Source organism: Perognathus longimembris, chromosome 4, assembly GCF_023159225.1.
Source record: "Perognathus longimembris pacificus isolate PPM17 chromosome 4, ASM2315922v1, whole genome shotgun sequence".
NCBI classification, from domain to species: domain Eukaryota; kingdom Metazoa; phylum Chordata; class Mammalia; order Rodentia; family Heteromyidae; genus Perognathus; species Perognathus longimembris.
In genome coordinates this window covers 57,027,724-57,044,904 of record NC_063164.1, presented here as the reverse complement: position 1 = coordinate 57,044,904, position 17,181 = coordinate 57,027,724, and the positions used below count along the sequence as shown (strand labels likewise).

At 36.5% G+C, this 17,181-nt stretch overlaps 1 protein-coding gene across 1 annotated transcript in view; it reads left to right on the top strand.

The window, feature by feature from the left end:
- The first annotated feature begins 460 nt into the window (after positions 1 to 460).
- Positions 461 to 17,181, top strand: part of LOC125349994 (sodium channel protein type 2 subunit alpha-like) — an 84,861-nt gene continuing 68,140 nt past the window's right edge. The window contains exons 1-7 of the mRNA XM_048344263.1: positions 461 to 533; positions 2,136 to 2,453; positions 3,459 to 3,577; positions 13,124 to 13,213; positions 14,812 to 14,940; positions 15,497 to 15,588; positions 16,461 to 16,733. Coding sequence (XP_048200220.1) covers positions 2,187 to 2,453; positions 3,459 to 3,577; positions 13,124 to 13,213; positions 14,812 to 14,940; positions 15,497 to 15,588; positions 16,461 to 16,733 — 970 coding nt within the window. The 5' untranslated portion in view covers positions 461 to 533; positions 2,136 to 2,186. The remainder of the gene's footprint in view (positions 534 to 2,135; positions 2,454 to 3,458; positions 3,578 to 13,123; positions 13,214 to 14,811; positions 14,941 to 15,496; positions 15,589 to 16,460; positions 16,734 to 17,181) is intronic.

Sequence of the window (17,181 nt, the reverse complement as noted above, 5' to 3'; positions counted from 1 at the left end):
GGCGCTAATGTTAAATGCAGCTATGTGTAATACCTTCATTTATATATTTACTGTTTTATTTGATTTTTACTTTTAACCCTTTCTTTTTACTTTAACTTGATTTATATTGATTGAATGGATTGCTGGCATAGAACATAAAATATGACCAGAAGCATTAATGATTAGTGAGATCAACAGCAAAAATTAGCAACGTCAGAATGTTTAGGTCTAAGATTACTGAAAGCTTTGGACTGTTTCCTGTATATCTGTGTATACAGGAAAGATGGTTTTCTTTACAGTTCCCTGCCCTCTAGTGGTAGTTACAATAATGTCATTTTGTAGTCCCAGACAGGAAATGCCAGTCCCTACTTCAGTTACCAGAATCCTTTTACAGGAAGTTAGGTGTGGTCTTTGAAGGAGAATTAAAGAAAAAAGGAAAAAAAAAAAAAGAAAAAGAAAAAGATTTTTTTTTAAAGCACGATGGAATTTTAGCCACAGTCTTCTTGGTACCAGCTTATCAATTCCAAACTCTGAGTGTAAAAGATTCTTCAGGGGTAATGTTTTAATATTCTATTTTGCTTGTCTCTGATGCTTCTGTACCTTTACAGTAGAATCCTTGGGGAAATCTGCAGGGGAACCACTTTCATTTTGAAGCTGTAGCTGCATGTTTTAGCATGTCTCATCTAGCAGAGCATCCAAGCATGACAGTTTCCTCCCTTGAGTGGCAAAGACCATCTTCGTGCTTTTCCCTGTTGCTAGGCACGAGGTCTTCAGGGATGGGTTAGGAAAATAAGGTATTTTTCGGAGGTACTGTCATGCTGAGAGAACAATCTAAAAACTGAAAGGTTCTGATCAACTTTAAAAAATTCTAACGGAAACTGTAAAACATCTATGCTATTATATGTTTTATATGGTATATACTACAAAAGTGAATACTAGCATATTTTACACTTAAAATGTTTCCTATATATTTCAGAGGCAATTCTCATTTCTATAGTGTGGGAGGTTGAAATGGGTTATTTGTTTAAAGAAAAGAATAAATTGTTTTGTACAGATGGCATTCAGAATGCGGTTTTGGGTGCATTGTTTGTACATCTCTGAATCAGAGATATGTCTGTAAAGATTGCTGTATTCTCGTGAATTACCTACTTTAATAAAATTTGTATCAATCAAATACCAGTAAAACTTTATTTATGTTATTACCATAGTGGCCCATTATAATAATGTTTGCTTAAAGACAAACTATGTTAAACTCATTATTTAATTTTTCAAATCCAGATTCTGAAATGAATACTCAGACTATTCTGTTAGATTTTTATAAAATGAGACCTATTTGAAAAAATGGGCTATTTCTTCGGGATTTCCTCGTGTATGGCAAATTTGTTAATTTAAGAAGCAATTACAGGAGCTACCAGCAGGTTGCTATGTCAGGGGTTCAAGCTACAAACCTTTGACTTGAGTGACTTCCTGCCTGGCTTGGCAGGAGCTGGGTCTCTTCCTGTGTAGTTCCTAGGCAGTTCCAAGCACAGTCCAGCTTCTCTTACTCTTCCCCATTCCCTGCTTGCAAGCTGTATCTACCTGTGTTTCTACAGTCTGGCATTTCAGGGATTTCCCAAGCTCTTTCCCTGGTGTAATGATTTTGAATAAATTTGTAAAGGTGATAAAGAGGGCCAAGGGGACCTAGAAAAACAATGGAGAGAGATGGATAACATTCTCGCACAGTTCTGGTTGTATAATTTGTGTGAGGTTTTTTTTTTTTTTTTCATCTCTTGTTTTGAGTCGGATATATTTTCAGAAAGAATGCTAGAAAGATGGCTGCCAAAATATTCACACAAATAAAGCGGCAAGCACAAAGTAGTATCCTCTAGTTTCAAGCTCTGAATTGGGTATTTTCCTTCCAAAAAGCACGATCACTTGAAACATGTTGGGAATGCAACATTCGGTTACCTCATAGACACCTACTGAATGTGAAACATAGCTCCCTGTGCAAGCAAATGAATGCATGTATGAGAGTCCCTGGATGCTAAGTACTGCTTCCTTTGTAAAGTGCTCTATCTATGTTTCATGACAGTGTTCTGTGTCATAGAATTGTCATAATCCCTTATCCTAACAGTCATTGCTTTTTTTTCCCTCTCTCTCCACCCCCATTTCTGTAGCACTTTCTTATGCGAGGAGCTAAACAGTGATTAAAGGAGCAGGATGAAAAGATGGCACAATCAGTGCTGGTACCGCCAGGACCTGACAGCTTCCGCTTCTTTACCAGGGAATCCCTTGCTGCTATTGAACAACGCATTGCAGAAGAGAAAGCTAAGAGACCCAAACAGGAACGTAAGGATGAAGATGATGAAAATGGCCCAAAGCCAAATAGTGACTTGGAAGCAGGGAAATCCCTTCCATTTATTTACGGAGACATTCCTCCAGAGATGGTGTCAGAGCCCCTGGAGGACCTGGATCCATTCTATATCAATAAGAAAGTGAGTTCTTAGCCAAGTTTCTTTCATTTCCTCCATTTTCTCTGGTCTGGTCCCAGAGATGATGGTGAAGAGCAATGAGACTCCTCCTATCTGTGAAAATATCACCAGAATATGGGTGGGCCTGGCAGGTAATGGATCAGTGAACCTAGATGTCTTTTGGGAATCATTCATTTGAACTGGTGTTTTTGAGACAGGCAGAGAATTGAAGAGGCACTCTGCAGTGGGGAATGGAGGAAGGACAAACGCCTATCACTTCCAAATATTCATTTTATCTTAAATTGGGTGTGTATTTATCTGATGCTCTTGAGTGTTTGAGCATGGTGAAATACAAAGTGAAAATGGGAGAATAATTCCCAATAATTTGAATACTTGAAAATACTTTTCAGTATTTGCATTTGCAGGAATACCCTATTCTTCTTTATTATCTCTATCTCAATACAAGTCACTCTGATCTTTAGCAGCTGTAATCATATCTTCACATCATAGACTTTCTCTTTACTATTCTTCTTTATTATCTCTATCTCAATACAAGTCACTCTGATCTTTAGCAGCTGTAATCATATCTTCACATCATAGACTTTCTCTTTACTATAGCTTTATATAGACAAAAAAAAAACAAGTTTTAGCAAAACACATCCTTGGAAAACATTGAAGTTATCATGAGAAAAGTATATAACTGCAGTAGTAATGAAAATCTCAACTGTGGGCTTATGGGAATTATAGATGTAGTTTTTTAAACACATTAAAACTTGATAAAAAGCTAAGGATTGGCATTGACCAGAGATAGTTCTTTATGTTTTCCTAAAATCCTCATGTCATTTATTCAACGTAGGAGAGCTCTAGGGCTCAGCGATAAAATGCATTTTAGCCCTGTCATATGTTGATAATTAGTAGATTACATTATTTTAAAGGGCAATATTTCCAAATATATTCTTACCTTTCTATTTAAGTATGGTTAATGTATATTCTAAGTTATGTTTTACATGCTGTGTTTTTCTTTTTCAGACATTTATAGTATTGAATAAAGGAAAAGCAATCTCGCGATTCAGTGCCACCTCTGCCCTGTACATTTTAACTCCCTTCAACCCTATTAGAAAATTAGCTATTAAGGTTTTGGTACATTCATATCCTTTTTATTGAGTTTTATTCAAAGTATATGTGATTGGCAGATGCTATTTGCTCTTTCTTTTTTCTCTTAACAGTTAACATGTTGCAAAATGGGATTATGGGTAAGTGGAGCAATTTCTCATCATCTGTGTGATTCTCATTTTCTTTGACTTATGACTTCATTCATTTGTTCTCCTCCATTTCCTTCTGAATTTCTTGCTCTATCCAAGAGTTCATTATTTCAACTGTATTTCTAGGTTCTCCTTCTATGTGCTAAAATTTTACAGTGTTACATAATATAGCAATTTCCATATACTATTTTTGACTGGTTTTATATTTCGACAACATATAGATAGCTAGTTATTCCAATATACTACACACACACATGCGCGCGCGCGCACACACACACACATATATATACACATTATCTTAACTACATAATTTTGTGGGTTTTTTGGTCTGAATTGCACTACGTTCTGCTTTTTTTGTCAGCACTTGAAAACTACGAGTGAATGCACAATTACAAATGTCTGTATTTGCTCATTAAAGTGTCTTACTTCTTGGAAATGAAACTGATGGCACCTTGATATAAGATTGTAATTCGATTTCCTTCTTGATAGCATGGTAGGAATGAAATGTTTATGGGCCCAGGTTTATGGTCTGGCTGAGAGTCAGCCCTAGGAAAGCCGGCAGAAGCAAAGGGGAATGGGTCTGTGCTGAGCAGGGACATTTACAGGAAGAGTGCATCAGTCTTGTGATGATCAGTGGTACTCATCACTTATCAGACATAGGAAAGAGAAATCGAAACTTCACAACATGTTAGAGAGGACTCTTAGTCTTCTTTGTTGTCCAGAAGAAGCCATGGAGTGGAATTCCATGACATGGTTGTCCCAGGGGCTGGCTTTATGACTTATGATATAGAGTTTCACCACCACTAGCAGGTACAGAAAAGATTTTGAATTAGGTAAAGGGTTAGGTAGATTAGGTAAGGAATTCAGGAGGTGGGGTAAGCCTGGTACAAGACACTTGTTTCTGTTTGGGTTGCCCTTAGCTTGCCTGAGAATGTGACAAACCATGTATTTACTATCAAGTTATTCTGTTACTGCTCCTATATCCTCCAATGGATCTTTTCCTCAAATTTCACAGATATTCAGCATGCTTCTATTTGACATTTATATTTTAAGTTTTAAATTTTACAGTGCATTACTTTAAATAATAGATTTCTTGACTTCTGCTTTTCAAGTGGAAAACAGATGCAAGTAGAAATACTAACTTTGACTTCGCATTAAAAATTAATAGTAAACTTGAGATTTATATTTAGGTCTTCTGAGTTGTAAATGATGATATATTTCCAGTACTTCCATTCTGTGTACTGAACAAATCTCTGTAAATTATAGATGAAAGTAACTATATTTCCTCATATGAACATAAATTATATGTGAAATTGTGTGGAAAATTCAGACTTGGCCCAATGAAGTCCATATAGAAGACATTTGGAGAATAATATTAAACAAACAATAGACGTACAAAATCAGGTACAAAGAAAATAAAAAGAAGATTTGAAAGGATCAGAAAAATCTATTTTGTTCTCTATCAAAATGATAAGGTAGGCTTGGTGCCAGTGGCTCACACCTGTAAATCTTGGCTGTTCCGGAGGCTGAGATCTGAGGATTGCAGTTTGAAGCCAGCCCAGGAAGGAAAGTCTATGAGATGCTTACCTTCAATAAACTACTCAAAAAAACCCATAAGTGGCTCTGTAGCTGAAGTGGTAGAGTGCTTCCCTTGGGAAAAGAAGTTCAGAGACAAAGCCTGGGCCCAGAGTTTGAGCCCTAGGGCCAGCAAAAGGGAAAAAAAGATAAAGTAAAATTTAGAAAGTGCATTATTTAAAAAAAAAAAAAAGCATATCTGAGTGCTGATGGCTTATACTTGTAATCCTAGCTACCTAAGAGGCTGATATCGGAGGATCACAGTTCAAAGCCAGCTCAGACAGGAAAGTCCATGAGACTCTTATCTTTAATTAACCATTATAAAACCAGAAGTGCAGTTGTGGCCAAAAGTGGTAGCGTGCTAGCCTTGAGCAAATGTGTTCTGGGACAGTGCCCAGGCCCTGAGTTCCAGCCCCACAATGAAGAAGAAGAAAAAGAAGAAGAGGAGGAGGAGGAGGAGGAGGAGGAGGAGGAGGAGGAGGAGGAGGAGGAGGAGGAGGAGGAGGAGGAGGAGGGGGAGGAGGAGGAGGAGGAGGGGGAGGAGGGGGAGGAGGGGGAGGAGGGGGAGGAGGGGGGAGGAGGGGGGAGGATGGGGAAGAGGAGGAGGAGAAAGGAAGGAAGGAAGGGAGGGAGGGAGGGAGGGAGATGGAAGGAAGGAAGGAAGGAAGGAAGGAAGGAAGGAAGGAAGGAAGGAAGGAAGGAAGACAGGCAAGCATACATTAAAATATTTATACTGAGTTTATAATTTTTTTGAAATCTTAGAAAAGCTGATATCATTACCCTTCTTCTATCCCCAAACCATAGGATATTATGAATCCCAATTTAAGACTCTCTAGAAAAGACTCTGTTAGAAGACATGAGTGACTACAGACCAGAAAATCTGGCCCTCGAGTATAGTCTCTGCTATGAACGTTGGAGAAATGCAGGTGCAACTTGAAACAGTAGGTTTGCCTTGGTTCCCAGTATGGAAGAACTCAATCCCTACAGGTCAAAGTCAGAATGTGACTGCAGTGATACAAGATGAAATGTTAAGGAGGCCATGTGAATGTATTAAGACATACTTAAGATTAAGCCTATCTACAAATTTCTTCCAGTATAGAAAATTAGATTCATTTAAATCTCTGATTGCCTGAATCGAAATACTCTATTTCAGCTATCTTGTGTTAGAGTGAAAACAGAAGAAAAAGAAAGGCATGTGGGCTGACAGTCTAAAATAGATTAATCCTTCCATCCTTTAGTAATACTAAAAAAATTGATCAGAGATCCTAGTAGAGTTCAAAATGTATATAACTCTGTACTGTAGCTTGTAACTGGTTTTTACAATGATTTTATGGCTTCCAGTGCAGATACTAGACTAGTTAAAAATTCTGAGACTTTGTTGCAGGACTAGAGTGGACTATGATAGAAACATCATGCTTAGATTTATTTTTCGGGAGCACTGACAGACTTTGATGAACAATTTGATGTGCAGTTTAAGGAAATGAGAGGAGTTGTGGGTGGCATTAAGTTCTTAGCCAAGAAAGAAAAATGAAATTACTGTTAACAGAGCTTGGGACAACTTTGGGTGGAAAAATTCGGTGGAAAACTGAAGAGCTAGGTTTTGAATGTGTTGCATTTTAGTCAACTGTTAGATATTTACTAGAGGAGTTGAGGGGCTGTGTAGGTATGCAAATTTAAAGCACAAGTAAAAGTTGGATTGCAGATTTAACGCTGGGAGATGTCATTATGTGAACTTTTATTTATAGTTATGACATTGGATTATGCTATGAAAGACCTGAAAGATCCCAAATAACGTAACTAATGCTTAACTACCTACTGTTCATAAAGTGGGAGAGGTGGGATTGAAAAACATAGGTTTGCAAAGTAGAAAAAATACTAGACCATATTCCCAGCCCCATGTAATAATTTTTAATAATAGTTTTTCATGTAAATAACTATACAAATTTGAAGAAAAGAGAATGATACAACAATGATTTCACTTTCTTTTGCTTTCAGTGCTCAAAAGTTTCAACCTAGTTATGCAATGTTGCAAATATCAAACATCTTACTTATGACAGTCACTGAATTTCCATCATAGATCAGAATTATATACTGACGTGTAGAAAGATATCTGTCCTACTTTGGCCCATTTTGAGACTAGAATATTAAAAAACTATTTTCTACCTATAGCATGCATATACATATAAATACATATGAACTCATTTCATATATACATGATGAGTTTGAATTTTCTCTGCAGCTCCTCTGGATAGCATATAACATTAAAAAGGTTTTTTTAATTGCATATGCTTTTTTATCCTTAATAATGATCTGAAAATACCTTACATTTCATGTCTAATAAGTTATAAGTTGATGATATTTGATATTCTTATCAGAAGATCACAATAGCCTAATCGCTAAATGCAGAGGACCATATATAATGAAGCATATCAAAATGAACTCCAAGAATTGGAAACAAGGGCTGGGGATATAGCCTAGTGGCAAGAGTGCCTGCCTCGGATACACGAGGCCCTAGGTTCGATTCCCCAGCACCACATATACAGGAAACGGCCAGAAGCGGCGCTGTGGCTCAAGTGGCAGAGTGCTAGCCTTGAGCAGGAAGAAGCCAGGGACAGTGCTCAGGCCCTGAGTCCAAGGCCCAGGACTGGCCAAAAAAAAAAAAATCAAAAAAAAAACAAAACAAAAAAAAAAAAGAATTGGAAACAAGGGGTTCTTATTATGTCCTGTATGCAGTTACTTCCATTTTTTTCTTCTGTTTTAACTTTCTGTACCCTTTGTCTTGTATATAAGCTTATCTGATATGTGGAAGGGAAAGGAAAACACAAAAACAGCAGGACAAACAATGAACTAATACAACAGTGATACTCACTAGACATTATGTTGGAAAAGAACTTTACAACTTGGTGGGTGGGGAGAGCATGGAGGGGTAAGCAAGAAAAAATGAGGGAGGGGTGACTGTTTAAAAAGAAAAGTTACTTATGTAACTCTAACCCCCTGTTAATCACCTTTACAAAAAATGTTTAACAAAAAATTATTAGTGATTATAAAAGTAACTGATAGTTATTATCTTAGCAGACAGTGACTATATCGAATGAGATGTAAGTGTTAGCACTACCTTCCAGGTATGAATAAGAAAACAGAATCTCTGAGAACCATACAAGTTGCTGAAGCCTGTGTAGCTAGTCAGAATACACTGAACCCAGGTTGATGGCCTTGATGCTCAAGCTGTCTCACCCTGCCTTGAGGTGGCCAACCAAGAGCTCCAAGTCACAGGCTGTACCACCACTTTCATTTCCAACTTGATAGAGGTTTTCCTGGCCACATGCACAGAGAAAACATTTTAGAATTGACAGCTTGTAGGTGACCATCAGCCAACAGAACAATCGTGCTTATTAATAACTGGTATAAAGAAAGAGATTAAAAGACATTTTCTCTGATGCTTTATAGAGCCAGTCTCCTTCCACTTTATTTTACATGGACCTAGTTCTTAAGGGAGTATCATTCTATTTGACACTGCTCTTTTGAAAATTGTAATATATGGCTAGAAAATAACATGGGTTGTATAAATTTTGTTACTAGTGTTAGCCATCCGAAGTTCCATGTTGGTTCAGTGTGTTCTATCAGCAAAATATGTTTTCCTTTGTGTGTGTGTGTGTGTGTGTGTGTGTGTGTGTGTGTGTGTGTGTGTTTCAGTCATGGATCTTAAACTCGCGGCCTTGGCACTGTCCTTGATCTTTTTTGCTCAAGGTAGTGCTCTACCACTTTAAGCCACAGAATCACTTCCTGTTTTCTGGTAGTTAATTTGAGATGGGAGTCTTAAGGGCTTTCCTCTCCAGGTGACTTTGAACTGTGATCCTCAGGTCTCAGCCTCTTGAGTAGCTAGGATTACAGGCATAATGACTTCTTATATATAACTTACTATAAAATCACCATTACTTCTATTGTTACTATTAGAATAAACTTTATTGTATATAATTAAATTCTACTACTATAGGAACAACTTTTAAGAATTATGAAAACATAGTCGAGATAAACATGTGGCATAAATCTCATGAAGCTCTAAGTTTCTACATGATGTTTATTCTATATTTATCTATCATTAAAATGTAGAAGCCTGTGCACACAATATATGTGAGGTTGGCTATTGAAGAAGTGTTTGAAGGCACTCCTACATGTACAACATGTAGATCCAAACAGGTCAGGTGCTATTTTGAACAGTGAAGTAGACAGAAACCAGATTTCTTATTACAACATTGAGTCTTAAGACATTTGATCACCATTCTAAGAGTTTTGGAGAAGTACCAGAATTCTCCAGATGACATTTACAAAGGTCATTTTTGCACAGTGTGCAGAATGGATTGAAAGGATCCAAACATAGACACCAAAAAGCTCTGGTTTGTACAGGATTATTAAACTGGTGTGTTAAGGCTATAAATGCGGCTTGGCAGTAGAGTACTTGCCTAGCATGCATGAAGTCCTGCGTTTGATTCCTCAGCATCACATCAACAGAAAAAGCTAGAAGTGACACTGTGGCTCAAGTGGTAGAGTGCTAGCCTTGAGCAAAAGGAAGTCAGGGACAGTGCTCAGGCCCTGAGTTCCAGCCCCAGGATTGGCAAAAAAAAAAAAAAAAAAAAAAAAAGGGAAGTGGTATTAGTCTTAATGGGAATTTTGACACATTAAAATGGAAATTATGTGTCTGAATAGTTGCTGGAAAAACTGACAACATTTGGTCAGTTAGATGTAGATGTTTAGACAGAAGAAAAAATACAAGATTTCTTTTAAGTTCCTAGTAGGATCATGAGACATTGTACAGGCCATGAAGATATCAAAGGAGCAATAGGCAGTCAGAGCAGAAGGATAAAAATGAAAAGACTTTTAGTTCAGTTCTAGAATTCAAAATGGGTTAAATTAAGTAGACCCTATAAGAGAAGCCATTCCCACATTTGATATTGGTGAGTTCAGGAATAGCCCCTGGGGCTATGTTTGTAGAGGATCTCTAGGAGGGTGAAGTGAAGAAAATGGCTTAGATATATTATAGTCTTTCCTTATTTAAAGGGAAATGCAACATTTCAAAGATGTGGAAAAGATTGTTCCAGAGGCACAAACAGACCAGGAAACTGAGACCTTGTATAAGCAAAAAAAAAAAAAAAAAAAAAAAAAAAAAAAAAAAAAAAAGAACATAATATAAAGGAGAGGATCTATCCTGCTGTGTGCAACTGGAGAGGAAGTCAAGCAAAACTCAAAATTGTCTTTCTGTTTTCAGGGACAAAGCATAGAGATTTTTCATCTACAGAAAAAGTATTGGTTAACTATGTAATAGATACAAAAGGTCAAGAAAGAGAATAGTTCTTTCATAAATTTTGGCTCAGAGTGGAGAAGAGAGTGATGGCTCTAAGAAAGGTGGATTAAGAGAAAAATCTTTACTTCTCAAGACAAAAGAGATGTAGTAAGCAAGTCTGTGTTGATAGGAAGAGGCCAAAAGAATAGAAGGCACCAACAATAAGAGAAAAAAAGAGATAAGAGATTGCTGAAGTACTGTGGAAAGATAGAAGGTGTATGGAATATAAGTGTAGAGATTGAAAAGTTCCTTACTGTAATAGAAAAGAGGAAATGATAGGTTTCAATAAAGAAAGGCTTATATAAGCCAGGTGATGGTGGCTCATGCCTATAATCCTAGCTACTCAGGAGGCTAAGATCTGAGGATCCCAGTTCAAAGCCAGTTGGGCAGAAAAATCCATGAGACTCTTTTGTCCAATTAGCCACCAGAAAAAAAAAGGAAGTGACACTGTTTGAAAGTGGAGCACTAGCCTTGAGTGAAAACACCATGGAACAGTGCTCAGGCCCTAAGTTTAAGCCCATGACCAACAACAAAAAAATGGCTTATTAAATTTAAGGAAAGACAATAGACAGTGGAGTCTGATACCTCCTTTTTTTTACTGTAAAGTAAAAAAATGGGTCATCAACTAGGAAAGGAGAGGACAGGTAAGAAGAGGTGGAGATTAGAGGAAAAGTAGGAGACTGACATAAGGGGTGACACTGATCAAGATGCATTGCACTAAAAAACTGGTTGAATTGAAACCCTTTTGTAAAACGACATACAGATTACTTTAAAAAATGTAAATGTGAAACATTCGAAATTATCTTTTGGGGGTGTAGAAGGAGGTACCGAGTAGAAAAATACAGGACTATGTTGAAGAACACTGTGGTTAGTGACCATATAATTAAAGTGGTGCCCATCTGCCAAAGGGGATCTATGACTCCAAGAACCTGGAAAGACAGCAGATATAGAGGAGCCTCTGCTTTTATGTATGGATGGCAAAATAGCTTTTATTTTATTATTTTTGTTTGTTTTCCACATAAAAGGAATACTGTTTTTCTTTAAAATCATGTTTCACTGTGTTCTCTCTATTATAGGGTTCTCACGTGGCTATGCCATAACATTCATTTATAACTGGTTTTGTGTGGATGCATTTGAGTAAGCTGAGAATTAAGCAAGGACCTTTAATACAAAAAAAAAAAAACCTCAGTGAATAAAAGCAAGTTACAGGTGCTAAGACAATTCCTCCTTAGATGAAGACAGCACAATCCACTCTATTGTCTTACTGAACAGAACTTGCCATTGTGTAAGTGAAGGAGTGACAAAAAATGGTGTGTGAAAGAATATAAATAACATTTACTTCATCTCTAGGGTTTTCATAATTATACGAAAATTCACATGAATGCAGGATGATATTCTGTGTAATTAAAAGATGCTTTATGGGCTGGGAATATGGCCTAGTGGTAAAGTGCTCACCTCGTATACATGAAGCCTTGAGTTTGATTGCTCAGCACCACATAGATAGAAAAAGCCAGAAGTGGTGGTGTGGCTCAAATGGTAGATTGCTAGACTTGAGCAAAAAGAAGCTAGGGACAGTGCTCAGGCCCTGAGTTCAAGCCCCAGGACTGCCAAAAAAAAAAAAAAAAGGATGCTTTATATTAAGTATGAAAGTCATTTCAATTATGTAGCTGCTGATTGGTTTCTTAAATAATTTTTTCTGTTTTCTTTTTAACATAAAATAAAGTAAGGAGTATTGGCTGAACTACATTGGAAAAGAGGGATAGAATGGAACCAGCCATATATTCATTATAAATAGGGTTTCCTCTATTATTCAGGCAGTAAGGGAAGCAATTTGTTGTGCATCTACTATATATCAAGTATATTGACGTGGAGGAGATTTAGCAAACTTTCCCTAATTTGGTCTTCATAGAAGTCATGTGAAAAGCATTTTTTTTCTTGCTTCTATAGCTAAGTCAACCAAGAATGAGGAAAGTTAATTAGTAATTTGGACTTATGACACTCCCACGACATGCTAGTATTAACACCAGACATCTTCCTCATACAATTCAAAATTTAATGAACAATTACAGTAGATTTTGCACTCCATTTATAAAGGACCTTACCATAAGTCATTCTTCCAGGGTGACACTTAGAACAATATTATAGTATATTTAATTAACCACAACTCCTTTTCTGCAATTTTTGTCGGGTTTATTTTTCAAGCAGAACTTGCAGTTCTATTAGTGGTCTGTCATTAAGAAAATTTAAATTGATAAATTATTCAGCAATTAATTCATTTTATTGCATTAAATCTTCTTAATTACTAAATTTTGTAAATTGCTTCATAGTAGTCCATGATTTAGCCAGAAGGAAATGTTCTCTATATGGAATTACTGTTATTACAGACATGACAAACAAATGTAACTTAATAAAAGAAGTAAAATAAAAGAAGTTTTATCCTTCATGGTGGTAAGGTCTGATAGTGCATTAAAGTGAGGTTTTCCTGTTGAACTTTGTCTTCCTTAACAAGATTCTTCTACTTTATTCAATGTGCTTATTATGTGCACTATTCTTACCAACTGTGTATTTATGACAATGAGTAACCCTCCAGACTGGACAAAGAATGTGGAGTAAGTAGAAGATTTTAAATGTCTCAATATTAATAACCATTTACATTTCCAATTTTGACTTTAATATCTTATGAACTTAAATCAGTTTAACAAATCCTGCCAGCTACACTAAACCAGACATTGATCCCAACTCATTTCATTTTTATTTATTTATTTATTTATTTATTTATTTATTTATTTATTTATTTATTTTGCCAGTCCTGGGCCTTGGGCTCAGGACCTGAGCACTGTCCCTGGCTTCTTTTTGCTCAAGGCTAGCACTCTGCCACTTGAGCAACAGTGCCATTTCTGGTAGTTTTCTATGTATGTGGTGCTAGGGAATCAAACCCAGGGCTTCATGTATAGGAGGCTCTCTACCACTCGGCCATATTCCCAGCCGATCCCAACTCATTTCAAGCACTAATTTCCTTTAGGACAAAGCCCACAGTGGCTCTCTCAGTTGCTTAACTTACTGTAATGGTTCATCTGCCAATGTGTATAGCCCTTTTCTTTCTTGTCTGTCTTATACTAAAGAATTGTCAGTAATTATTAATGTTAACTGATAAACATTATGCTTAACTTATATTCCTTTTCTCAAGGCTATCACAGTTCTGTCTTAGTGATATACATTTCTTGGATCTAGTTTTCTTGGCAGTCCTGGGGTTGTTTTTGTTGTTGTTGTTGTTATTGTTGTTGTTTTTGCCAGCCCTGGGACTTGGGACTCAGGGCCTGAGTACTGTCCCTGGCTTCTCTTTGCTCAAAACGATCACAGCATCACTTCCAGCTTTTTCTGTTTATGTGGTGTTGAGGAATTGAACCCAGGGCTTTGTGCATGTTAGATAAGCATTCCACCACTAAGCCACATTCCCAACCTCCAGTCCTTGGGTTTTAAAATGCGACTTCTTGTTTGTTATGGAGGTACTCTGCCACTTGAGCAACATCTCTAGCTAGTCCTTTTGGCTCTGGCTATTTTTGAACTAGGGTCTTGCTTTATGCTCAGGCTAGCCTAGACTGCAATCCTCCTATTTATGCTTCCCACCATAACTAGGATAGTGGGTGGAACCCACCACACCTAGATTTAATCTCAACAGAATCTTGTGGCCTGACTGGACTGACTTCAAACCATGATCCTTCCAATCTCTACTTTTTAAATATCGAAGATGCAAGATTAACCTCCAGCACCTGGCCCATTTCCTGGCTCTTAAAGGCTCACATTTCATTAAAGGCCAATGCATAATTAATTTTTGGATTAATATCACAGTCTATTTTGGCATCATCATATATAGATATTATTTTAATTCTTTAAACATATTAATTTAGAAGCATAATATTTACAGTCAATATCTTTATAACCAATGTTTCAGAATTTAATAGTACTTTCAAATTTTAATAGTACTATTCATATCATAAGGAGACTAATACAGAATCCTCTGTTTTTTTGTTTGTTTGTGTTGTTGTTCAAAGCATCTTAAAGTACACATGGAGCTATTCTTAACTAAACCTGTTGGAGGCCTTAAGTTCAGCCTTTGGCATCAAATGTGATTGAATAATAATAATAACAAATGTAAATATGTGGAACCTATAAAATTTTTATTGTGAGCTTGGCTATTTTTTCTTAGGTACACCTTTACAGGAATTTATACTTTTGAATCACTTATTAAAATACTTGCAAGAGGCTTTTGTTTAGAAGATTTTACGTTTTTACGGGACCCATGGAATTGGTTGGATTTCACAGTCATTACATTTGCGTAAGTATTGTCATACATTTTCTATCCCAAGAAAGTAAATCACTGATGAAAGCCTATTTCTCCATGGTGGCTTCTATTGACAAATCAAGCATTTTCTTAGTCATCATATAAAGTTGGAATCTTTTCTCCTAATCAAATTGTTTCATTTGGAGAAACTAAGAACTATTCTAATAAGTTACATAGCCTTGGTTTCAAGTAGCACTGTAAAGTAATGAAATAAAGCTTCCCAAAAAATAGAGATTGCAATGGCATTCCTCTCTTAAATGAGAAATTTGGTGGTAGAATTCGATGAAGTTGAAATGGTCTTGACTAAAGATCAACATAGGCTTAGATTTCTCAAAATTCTGAATAACTCTGATTTAATTCTACAGGTATGTAACAGAATTTGTAAACCTAGGCAATGTTTCAGCTCTTCGAACTTTCAGAGTCTTGAGAGCTTTGAAAACTATTTCTGTAATCCCAGGTAAGAAGAAAGTGGTATAAGGTGGTAGGCCCTTATATCTCCAACTGTTTCTTGTGTTCTGTCATTGTGTTTGTGTGTGGACCCCTATTACAGATATGTGACAGAGTTTGTGGACCTGGGTAATGTCTCAGCGTTGAGAACATTCAGAGTTCTCCGGGCATTGAAAACAATTTCAGTCATTCCAGGTGAGAGTTAGGTTAAACACCGAGGCTGACTTTAGCTGCATTGTTGCTACAATCACAGCTTTTTTTTTTTTTTTTTGCAAAAGCTTTATTGCTTGTCGCATATTGCAAATAACTATGTAAAAAGCAAGAATTTGTACATCATGTTTTGGATGGACTTTATTCTTGGCTTTTTACTGGCTGCTTTTTTTCAAATTGTTCTAAATCAGCCTTTGAGTTTAACGAATTTTGCATGAGGTGTTTACAGTACAAGGCTACCTGGTGTGCATCCTGCAACATCAAGCTTTCTACATAGAAGATAAATTATGAGACACTCAAGCTATTGCAAATTGGACCCTGTAGGTCTAAACCTGGTAATCTTTATAACTGCAGATATATGAAAAGCAATGGGTGGCATGAGTACTGCATGGGGCTCACATTTCAGATGTCTTCCTTGTTTTAACCCAAAATCATACTTTAGAATTCACAAATATATAACCTCATAATTCAATGGCTTCCAGATTTCTCATTCTATTCCCACGAACTTTTCTAAAACCAATAATGGGTTGGAGAGTAAGACATCTGCAAGTGAAAGCGACATGTTTACACGAAGTTGATGTTTAAGCATGAACAAGAAAACCATCTCTTTGCTCTAAAGAGTGTTGAGAAATACATTTGGTTCATTCTCATTCAGTTTTCAATAAACATACAAGTCATTCATTTTCACCAGCTAGCTGGCTTATCATAAACGTTTTTATTCAATCACAAACATTCAACTAATACTGTTGGCATTTTGCATGACATTTATATTTTCCAGGACAAGCTGGTGATATTTTTGTTGGCAAAGTAGCCGATGAATCGTATGTTCAAATTCTTCCTCCTGATTTTATTTGTAGGCCTCAAGACCATTGTGGGGGCCCTGATCCAGTCGGTAAAGAAGCTCTCTGACGTCATGATTCTCACTGTGTTCTGTCTGAGCGTGTTTGCGCTCATTGGGCTGCAGCTCTTCATGGGAAACCTGAGAAATAAATGTTTGCAATGGCCCCCAGACAATTCTTCCTTTGAACTAAATATCACATCGTTCTTTAATAATTCATTGGATGGAAATGGCACCACATTCAATAGGACTGTGAGCATGTTTAACTGGGATGAATACATAGACGATAAAAGTAAGACATGACCTTTAACCTTTCTGTGTTTTTTAAAAATCAAAAACATATATAGTGGAAATTATCTCGTTTGATGTGAGTCAAATGCCTTAAACTAATTTAGGGTAACATCAAACATATCATAATGGAATCAAGTGGTATATTATTCCTCTTATATATCAATTGATGTGATAAATCTTATTATTTGAATGCATGTTATCTTTTCCTAGTCCAGTATTGAAGATAGTTTGAAATTACATTGAATACACAAAAATATTCATTTGGTAGACATTGTTCAAAAGTTTTCATTAATTTTCATTACAAAATCCTAGTAGTTTGAGCCATTGAGCAAAGTATGCTGAATTGTGTTGTTAAGAAGAGGAAATGTGAGGGAAAGTAATTTGGACTTGTTCGATTGACTCAGCATATAGACTTATGATATATAATCAACAGAAATCTAAACCATCCT